This window comes from Myotis myotis, unplaced genomic scaffold, assembly GCF_014108235.1.
Source record: "Myotis myotis isolate mMyoMyo1 unplaced genomic scaffold, mMyoMyo1.p scaffold_m19_p_10, whole genome shotgun sequence".
Lineage (NCBI taxonomy): Eukaryota > Metazoa > Chordata > Mammalia > Chiroptera > Vespertilionidae > Myotis > Myotis myotis.
The window spans coordinates 77478372-77488478 of record NW_023416314.1 but is presented as its reverse complement, the minus strand read 5'-3'; the positions used below and the strand labels follow the sequence as shown (position 1 = coordinate 77488478).

Here is a 10107-nt window from a genome sequence, read left to right as displayed (position 1 = left end):
TTTCCCAGACACCGTGGACTCAGTCCCTCAAGTGCAGAAAAGGGAGCTGAGACTCAGAGATAGCAAGGGAGGGGCTGGTCTCCGTCACGGAGGACCTGTCTCCTGAGTCTCTGTGGCCCTCCAGGCGGCTGACCAGAACTCCGAGCCCGTTTGGGGCCCCGCTGTCTGTGGTGCAACCTAAATTAATATTTATTTATGAGCCCCATCACTGCCTATTGTGTAGCATAATAATGCTGCATATGTGCACGTTAAAAGTATTACTTTGGCCAAAACCGGTTTGGCTCAGTGGATAGAGCGTCGGCCTGCGGACTGAAGGGTCCCAGGTTTGATTCCCGTCAAGGGCATGTACCTTGGTTGCGGGCACATCCCCAGTGGGGAGTGTGCAGGAGGCAGCTGATCGATGTTTCTGACTCTCTATCTCTCTCCTTTCCTCTCTGTAAAAACTCAATAAAATATATTAAAAAAAAAAAAAAAGTATTACTTTGGCCCGGCCATCATAACTCAGTGGCTTAGCGTCCACCTATGAACCAAGACATCACAGTTCCATTCCGAGTCAGGGCACAGGCCTGGCTTGTGGGCTCGATCCCCAGTGTGGGGCGTGCAGGAGGCAGCCGGTCAATGATTCTCTCACCATTGATGTTTCTATCTCTCCTCTCTTCCTCTCTGAAATTGATTAAAAAAAAAACCAACAACATATTTTTAAAAGTATTACTTTGTAAAGAGCAAATATTAAAGAAACCATAATTCTCACTGGCTCACTGAATTGAGTGTTTTACATGCTAGTCTCCTCAAAACTAGAGGACGCCTGGTCTCTCTACCTCTGGCAACCCTGGCCCCATCACAGCCAGCACAGGAACCCACGCCTGCCCAAAGGGTAGAGGGAGGAGCCGATGGCCCAGGGACACTGGGGTAGGCAGGAAGAGCCTCAGAGAGGAAGGGGTGACCCCCCCACACACATTGGGGAGGGGCCCCCAGTGAGTTGCTGAAGCTGTGGCTGAGGAGGAAGTGAGAGGAGGAGGTGAGGTGCAGCAGGAAGGTGAGCTGGGGCTGGGCCTGGGGCTGGGTCTCTGTACGGAGGCCTGGCTTTTCTGCCACTTCAGGGCCCACCCCTCCAGAAGAGGGGATAGAGGGGCTTGGTGAGATACCCTGAAACCTCCTCCCTACACTCGCAGCCGGGATCTGCGGCTGGGGACTGGCTTTGTGGGAGCCCAGGCCCAGACTGGCCAGGAGCTGCCTCTCACACTCGCTTTCCCCGCATCTTGCAGCTGTTACATTGGGGGTCTGCGACAGCATGGCCCAGTCCCTGGGTGAGGACCTGGTGCAGGATGACTCCAGCTCTTTGGGTTCTGACTCAGAGCTGAGTGGCCCGGGCCCATATCGCCAGGCTGACCGCTATGGCTTCATTGGGGGCAGCTCAGCAGAGCCAGGGTAAGTGGGGAAGGAAGTGGGGGGTGAAGGGTGGGGGGTTGGGGGAATGCATGGATTGAGGGTGGGGGCTGAGGGCTGATTTCAAGAGTGAGGCCCAACCTCAAGGGTCCTGGGAGGGTCTCGGGTTCAACCAGTGTCACTCCTCAGGCTCCAGGTAGAATCCTAAGGATGGCAGGGCTGGGGGTAGTATGTCCAAGTATGCCGCTTTTGAAAAAATATTTTTATTGATTTCAGAGAGGAAGGGAGAGGGAAAGAGAGAGAAACATCAATGATGAGAGAGAATCATTGATTGGCTGCCTCCGGCACACCCCTCACTGGGGATCAAGCCCACAACCCAGGCATGTGCCCTTGACTGGAATCGAACCTGGGACCCTTCAATCCACAGGCCAACACTCTATCCACTGAGCCAAACCAGCTAGGGCCAAGTATGCCTCTTTTACACCCAGTCTCCGAGGGTATGCACCCACCCTTGGAGCCAAAAATTCTTCCCCTTTTAATCTCTGGCCCAAGAATCCCAAATCCAAATCACAGAAACCCACACCTCTTCCCCCACATGTCCCTGTTCCCAACCTATAGATAGGATAATGAGCCCAGAGACACAAAGGAACTTGCCTGAGGTCACACCGCAGCTCAGAGACAGAACCAGGGACTCTGGGACTCCTGGCTTCTAGTACAGGGTTCTGTCCACTCAGCTTCTGCTATGAGTTGTCTGCGCCCCTATTCTGGGGACAGCCAACCAGCCCCTCCCCCAACGCACATCTACACACCCCCTTTAGTCTTTCCTGCTTCTGCCCACATCAGAGCCACATCCTTTCCTGTCCCCATAACAACTACTGGCAACTCCTGGGTGACAGGTCAATTCCCCAGGGGCTACACAGGTTGCACTGAGAGTGCCAGATGTAGGCTCCCGGTAACAGCTGCCCTGCATCTGCATGTCTGCCATGTGCTCCCAGGCCAGGCCACCCTCCCGCAGACCTTATCCGGCAGAGGGAGATGAAGTGGGTGGAGATGACTTCACACTGGGAGAAAACCATGTCTCGCCGGTACAAGAAGGTGAGAGGGACAGTGGCCCACCCAGCCTCCTTGGCTCAGCACCCTTTGCCTTGGTCCAGGCCCAGGCAACATTTACCCCTCCTGCGTCCCGCACCTCCTGCCTTTTCTCCCGACCACCCAAAGTGGCCCTTGCCCCATGACAGGCTGTGTTTGGTGCCTGCTCAGAGGAGCAGGGGAGGCTGGGGGGCTGGCCTACTGGGGTCCCTTGGCCTCCCCCACAGGTAAAGATGCAGTGCCGGAAAGGCATCCCCTCAGCCCTGCGTGCCCGGTGCTGGCCCCTGCTGTGCGGGGCTCACGTGTATCAGGAGAACAGCCCTGACACTTACCAGGTAAGAGCGTGGGCAGGGGTCCTACTTCCCCTTCCCGGAGCCCCTCGCCGCTCTGAGCCCTCACACCCACGTTCCTGCCCACCCACAGGAACTGGCTAAGGCCCCAGGAGATCCGCAGTGGATGGAGACCATCAGCAGGGACCTGCACCGCCAGTTTCCTCTGCACGAGATGTTTGTGTCACCCCAGGGGCACGGGTACGAGGCCAGTGATGCCCAGGGATCCCAGCCACACACCCCCCACCCCCACCCCTGCTTCCCCAGCGTCAAGTCTGGCATCTCAGGGGATCCAGCAAGGCCAGGGTGGTGAGGTCTGGGCAGAGGCTGCCAGAGGTTGGGGAAGAGATGCCTAATGGGGTCTTCTGGCACAGGCAGCAGGGGCTCCTGCAGGTACTCAAGGCCTACACCCTCTATCGGCCGGAACAGGGCTACTGCCAGGCCCAGGGCCCTGTGGCTGCTGTGCTGCTCATGCATCTGCCCCCCGAGGTGAGTGCCCCTGACCCTGCGCTAGGGACCCGAGACCCTGACCTCCCCAACCTCACTCACCTTGTCTCCAACCCAAGGGACTCTGAATTTGTGTACTTGGGACCCTTGATCCCCAACCCTAGTGACCCTGGGCCCTTGTAGTCCTTCCTGGGTCCTGAACCCATGACTTCCTAACCCCAGTTTCTCTGACCTCAGGGACCTGGGATCCTTGCCTCCCAGATCCGGTCCTAGTGATCCAGGGCCTCATTACAGCCAACCTCAGTGACCTTCAAGCCCAACAACCTTGACTCCAGTTACCTTGCTCAGTGATCAAGGAGTCTGGATGTTATTACCTTGACCTCATGACTCCCAGTTCTTTTGTTGTTGTTTCTGTTTGGTTTTTTGTTAATCCTCACATGAGGATATTTGTCCCATTGATTTTTTAGAGAGAATGGAAGGGAGGAGGAGAGACAGGGAGAGAGAAACATCGATGTGAGAGACACTTCGATTAGTTCCTCCCGCAAGTGCCTCGACCAGGGCCTGGGACTGAGTGTGCAACCGAGGGATGTGCCCTTGACTGGAATTGAACCCGGGACCCTTCAGTCTGCGGGCAAACATTCTAATCACTGAGCCAAACCAGCTAGGGCACGACTCCTTGTTCTGAACCTTGTAAACATGATCCCTGACCCAATGACTCCAAGAACCCAATACTTGAACTCTGAGCCCACAACCCTTGACCAGTGAGCCCCAACCCTGTGACCCTCAAATTCAACACCCTGAGCTCTGTGACCAAATCATGGGTAGCTCTCTGTCTGGGCACAGGGAGGCTTTTGGTAAAAGCCCCCCAGCACTGAGTTCAGGCTTCTGGCTTGAGCCACCACAGATGGTGTCCCGGGCTCCCCTGCACCCCTTCCCCCGCCCTGCGGTCCCCTTGGTGGTGGGCACTCACAGCCTGGCTCTGTCCTCAGGAGGCCTTCTGGTGCCTGGTGCAGATCTGCGAGCTTTACCTGCCCGGCTACTATGGGCCCCACATGGTGAGAGGCTGAATGGGGCCAGAGGCACAGCAGGGGGGCTGGGCAGGTGGGTGGGGGCCTGGGGAGGGAGCGGAGGTAATGACGGACGTGGCTGCAGGAGTCTGTGAGGCTGGACGCCGAGGTGTTCATGGCCCTGCTGCGGCGGCTGCTCCCACGTGTGCACAAGCACCTGCAGCAGGTGGGCGTCGGCCCCCTGCTCTACCTGCCCGAGTGGTTCCTGTGCCTTTTCGCCCGCTCCCTGCCCTTCCCCACGGTGCTGCGTGTCTGGGACGCCTTCCTCAGTGAGGGTGAGTGGGGACTGCCAGGCGGGTGGTGGGGCCAGGGCTACAGCCTTGGGTGCTTGTGGTGCGCAAGGAATGAACCTGCCAGCTCTGCCCTGCCCCGCCCGCTCTTGCCCATCCTGGCCCTGGGTCTGGGTGGCCGGGTGTGCTGAGGGTGATGGTGCCCTGCCAGCTCTGGGGAGACAGCCCAGCCCCAGACCACGCACTCCCAGTGTAATGAATGGTCGCCCCTGCCCTGTGCGGTGAGACCACTACAGGGAGGGCAGCCTCTGCCAGGGCGGGGGCTGGACCAGGGAGGCTCCCTCTAGGCAGATGGGACAGGAGCCATGCAAGGGCTCAGGGGCTGGCACAGCAGGGACATGGCCAACGGTAGAGGCCCTCACCCTGGAGCCCAGGTGCCCACTTGGTGTGTGCTCACTAGTGCCAGGTGCTGCCCTGTACACTGGGGCCACCTGTGTGAGGGGACCTACATCCTGGAGGTGGGGATGGAAGGCTCCTGTAACCACATTTTTGTTTATTTATTTTTTAATATATTTTTATTACTGCTTTCAGAGAGGAAGGGAGGAGAGATAGAAACATCAACGATAAGAGAGAATCATAGACCGGCTGCCTCCTGCACACCCCACACTGGGGATCGAGCCCACAACCTGGGCATGTGCCCTGACTGAGACTAGAACTGTGACCTCCTGCTTCTTAGGTTGCTGCTCAACCACTGAGCCACGCCAGCTGGGCTATTTTTTAAATTTTTAAAAGTGTTTATTGTACTTTTTATTATTTTTATTTTTAATTAATTAATATATTTACGCGGGCAGGACACTGTCCACAGGGTCCAGGCTACAGGTGACTCGGGCGGGGTGTGAAGAGGGGTGGATGCCAGGGCCAGGCCAAGAGTTGGGGAGTCGGGGCAGAGCCGAACCGGACTCCAGGTCTTTGGGGCTCGGCCTCACTTCTCCCGTCAGTCACCTGCCTGCATTCTCTTCCGTCTGGTTGTCCAGCAGTTGCACCTGAAAAACGGTAGAAATTCCTCAGTGCTTTCATTGAACTGCTGTGTGCCCGGTGGGCTCCAGGCTGGCTTAGAGCTCTGGCCATGGTGTCCAAGTCGCCATCAGTGGGCCACCTCCCCTCCAGCTCAGCGTCCAGGGCGGTGTGGCTAGCGACCCTTGCCCTCCCCATTGAGGACAAGCACTCCCTGGGCTCCCTTTCATAGTCACCACCAGCCCTTTACAGTTGTCGCTAGGCCGCGCTGGTCCCCTGAGCGCTCTCCTAGCAGACCCGAGGCTGCCCGGAAGGGAGTCTGAGGATTCTGGGGCAGCCCGTGGTCACACCTGTGTCCACGCGTATGTGTGCACGCACATGTGCGCTGTGCTCTCGGCTTAGGGAGGAGCAGCTCTGGCCAGAATCTCTCTGGAACCAGAACAGGCTGGAAGGGCCTTAATGGGAACCCGCTGCCCGGCCCAGCCTTGTAGGAACAGAGCTGAGACCCAGAGAGAGAGAAGGCTTTGTGTGAGGTTGTCCGTCCCCCGGCTCCTGGCAGGTGCTCTGCCCGGGAGCATCAGTGGCTGCTGAGACATACTCACCAGTGAGCCCAAATTGCACTCCTCTTCGTCCTTGCTGCTGGCCTGGGTTGTGTATAGAGTTTGGGGGTGTATGGGGGGGTGGAAGGAATCTGGGGAGCGGGCAGCTTCACGTGCAGGTTCAGGAGGGGTGGCTGGCCCCACTGAGTGAGCCTGGTCTGCAGGTGTGAAGGTGCTGTTCCGTGTGGGGCTGACGCTGGTGCGCCTGGCGCTGGGCACCACAGAACAGCGCCTGGCCTGCCCGGGGCTCCTGGAGACACTCGGTGCCCTTCGAGCCATCCCCCCTGCCCAACTGCAGGAGGAGGTCTTCATGTCCCAGGTGGGTGCCCCCTGCCCACCCTCCCCTGCCGCACAGTCGGGGAAACTGAGTCCCAGAGCCGGAGTCACAGTGAGAACCAGTGCTTAGTTCCTGCCCTCTGAGCACGGAGAATGTGGAAACCCCGGGCCTCAAGTGGCTTGCTGTGACTCCCTCAGTGAGCCTGCCAGCCCCGCAGCCCGCAGCCACTTCCTGGGGCTGTGTGCTGCCCGCCCTACGGGGACCTCACGGCTTCCTGCCTTCCTGCCGTCCAGGCAGGCTCAGTACCAACTGCTCCCCACAGGTGCACAGCGTGGCCCTGTCGGAGCAGGACCTGCAGCGGGAGATCAAGGCCCAGCTGGCCCAGCTGCCAGAGTCGACTTCCGGGCCACCTCCGCGGCCGAAGGCCCGCCTGGCCGGGGCCCGAGCCATCTTTGAGGCCCAGCAGCTGGCCCGGGCGCGGGGAGGCGCCAGGCCTGAGGTGCCCCGCATCGTCGTGCAGCCCCCGGACGAGCCCAGGCCGCCGCGGCGCAAGCCCCAGACCCGAGGCAAGACTTTCCATGGGTTCCTGACTTGGTCCAAGGGCCCCCCGATGACGGGCCCCCCCAGGTCCCATCGAAGCTCCGCCTCCTTCTCGGACACCCGATTTTGAAGGTCCCACTTCTGAGGGTACCGTGGACTCAGTGTCCCCCAACCTCAATGACCTGAATGGCTGATGCCAGCCTCACAAATGGGCACCGCACTTTATCGCTGGGATTTAGGGGCTCAGCTGCCTTCTCCCTGTCCATCAGCCAACGGTAGTAAATGAACCAGGAGGCATTGGCTAGAAATAAATGATTAGGATTTATTCAAGGTTCTTAGTGTCTGCAAACCCCGAACATGACTGGGCAGCACCGGTGTCCGGGGGAAGAGGAGGCAAGCGCTCTGCGGACAGCACCTCCCTGTGCGGCCGGAGCAGCGCTCTTCCGGGCGGCAGGCAGGCAGCGGGCGAACATTCTCTCCTCGTTCCTCATTTCCCATAAGTCCTACCTATAGGCATCTCCAGGCAGTGACGCACAACTGAGGGGCTCAGAAGTTCAAATCCTCAGGCCAATTAAAGTGAAATAAAGTACTTTTCCCCGTGAACCTTCCGAGCAGCTTGATGAGCGACTCCGTTCTGAGTCAGCTTAGCTACACTGACTTCAACTTGTTTTCTTCACTCATTCCTCGCACGGACTGTGCCAGGCACAGGATGAAGGAAGGTCACAGCCTGGGGTTTGGGGGCCCAGGCCCACCATCACCCCACAGAGCTGTCTCCTTGCGAGCGCAGAAGTGATGCGGAAGGAGCGTGGGGGTCAGGGTGGCCTGCTGGGCTAGGGGACCCCAAAGGACTCCTGGGGAGGCCTGGAATAAAGTCTGATTTAGCAGAAGCCTGGAAGGAGTTGGATCAAATGTCCTCCACCCCCAACCCTAGACCAGCTGCCCTTCCTGCCCCTCCCTCCCCACAGCCCCGCCCCTCCTAGCGCCACAGACACACCACTGCTGCCCATTGGCTGCTGGAAGGTGTTTACCAGCAACAGGGCCCAATGGGGAGCCTGCCTTGCTCAGCCTCTTAGGGGCAGGTAGCACCTGTGGGAGGAGGGCTCCCCAAGTGGGTGCTGGGCCCAGAAGTGGGGCTTATCCCCTATTCTGCCTCTCCCCCAAATCTGGTTCAGGACCCGGGGTTCGGGGCGGGGGTGGGGGGGCGGGGTCTAACCCAAGTTCACACCCCACCCATGATCCGGCGGGAACAAAGGCCTAGTGTGCCCAGGACAAAGGAGAAAGGTCCCGCTGGCCCTTGTCCCCTGCTGAAGCCTTGCTGCAGCCCCTGGGACTGCCACCATGGAAACCCCTCCTACACTCGTTAATTGCCCTCGTGGGTGCCTGGGACAGGAGCCATCGTCAGGACAACAGGGCTGGCTCCCATGCACGCTTACTTCGCTGGGTGCCCATTCCTGTCCTGCTGCCCTTTCCCCTGGGCACCCTCCCAGCAGGGTGGGAGGAGGAGGGTGGGAGTGGGGAGTAGAGGAGAAAGCACGCCTGGAGTCCTGCTTAGATGGAGTAGTGGCCGGCCTAACCCTAACCCTACCCCTGACTGCCCTGCCAGCCTGCTTGCCTCACATCCCAGCGCCCTGGGCCTGACTTCCCTCCCTGCATCCACAAGGCAAATGCCACCTCAGCCGGTGCCTAGCCAGGGCGGTCTGGGAGTGGGCACAGAGCCACACTGCTCTCTGTGCATGGCTGCACACACTCCGGTGGAGGGAAGAGCCGAACTACCCACTCACCAGCTGTGTGACCCTGGGCAAGTAACACCACCTCTCTGAGCTGCACCGTCCTCATCTGTAAAAGGTAGAGATTTGTAGCTGCTACTCACAGGGTTAAGTGAGATGCGACGCAAAGGCCCTCGACGCAGCACCTGGGACACGGTCACTGCTACTGAGCAGCCTGCCTTCTGCCAGGCGCCCCTCGCCCAGCCTCTGTGACAGGAGGCCCTGTAATTCCCATCAGAGGATGAGAAAAGTCTGCAGATGCTGCAGAGCTTGTGTGAAAACAGGCCACGGGTCCCAAATGAAGTCACTGATGCTAAGCCACACGTTGTCACCAAACCAAGGCTGACTTCCAGCTTCTGCTCTCCCAGAAGCGGCATCTTAAACCAGTCCCTCGGGAATCACCTGGTCAGCGCTGGTTAGAACCCTACCGCCCACGGAAGGAATGCAATGACCCACCTTGCACTAACCAACCGCTCTTTTGCCTAGAAAACTTCCTCGTTCAGACCCCCTCTGCCCGTAGTCTGTCTGTCTGTCTTTTATTTGGGGGGGAAGAGGGGGGCGTGATTAGCTGTAATTTGGGCCAAGCTGGGACACACTGGGCCTCAGGCAGGCTGGGACCCGGTCAGGCCAGGCCTCCCCTCCCCCAGCCCCGCCCCTCCCCCTCGAGCGGGTGGGTCCACCCGAGATTCTAATCAGGCCCACAACACTGTGTCCTTCCTTTTTTTTTACACAGTGTCCTTCCTTGCCAGGACCCGCTTGTTCTTTATCTTTAAATTATCCCGTAGTCTTTGCTTTTGCACAGCTCCTCGGCTCTGCTGGATCGGCTACTGCCCAATTTATGAATCATTGGATAAAGCCAGTAAGATCTTTAAAACTTAGTTGAATTTTTGGTTGTCGACACTTGTTAAGTGTCAAGCTCATGCCCTTCAAGGACTTCCATGCCCCACTCCCGCTGCCATGGCACCTCATTCCAGGAGCCTGTGAGACCCCAGCAGCCAGCCCTGGATTGCTGTGTGTGGGGGGCCGGTGTGGGCCGGGCTGGGGGACCCTGTTTAAGTCACTCCTCCCCTCCACGTCCCTCCAGTGGTAGACAGAGGAGGGTCCTCATCGGCGACTCTGTATACACTTGCAGAAAGGACCCAAACCGCCAACCCTGTCCCAACAAGTGCCAGGGGCCCCTCAGGACTCTCCCCAGCCCAGGAGGCACATGGGGACAGCCAGGGGGTCGCCAGGGAGAGGGTCTGAGGTTGGGGGGTGAGGTGAGGAATTGTAGCAATAGCCTCGCCTACACGTGCTGGGTGCTGGCACGGGCCAGTCCTGAACAGCCCGGTGAGGTGGGAACTAGCCCCCTCTTAGGCAGGAG

At 58.9% G+C, this 10107-nt stretch overlaps 1 protein-coding gene across 3 annotated transcripts; it reads left to right on the top strand.

The window, feature by feature from the left end:
- The first annotated feature begins 998 nt into the window (after positions 1-998).
- On the top strand, positions 999-7869 carry TBC1D10C (TBC1 domain family member 10C). 3 transcript variants are annotated; one of them, XM_036326460.1, is made up of 10 exons: positions 999-1036; positions 1266-1428; positions 2382-2481; positions 2703-2810; positions 2899-3005; positions 3179-3293; positions 4241-4306; positions 4404-4593; positions 6326-6480; positions 6761-7869. In XM_036326460.1, exons 2-10 carry the CDS (start codon positions 1292-1294, stop codon positions 7106-7108), a joined length of 1326 nt encoding a protein of 441 aa, XP_036182353.1. In that variant the 5' UTR covers positions 999-1036; positions 1266-1291; the 3' UTR covers positions 7109-7869. The 3 variants fall into 3 exon arrangements, with proteins under 3 accessions (XP_036182353.1, XP_036182354.1, XP_036182355.1); XM_036326461.1 differs by lacking the exon at positions 999-1036 and adding an exon at positions 1045-1136; XM_036326462.1 differs by lacking the exons at positions 999-1036; positions 4404-4593 and having other exon boundaries at positions 1045-1428; positions 3183-3293; positions 6761-6894.
- The last annotated feature ends 2238 nt before the right edge of the window (positions 7870-10107 follow it).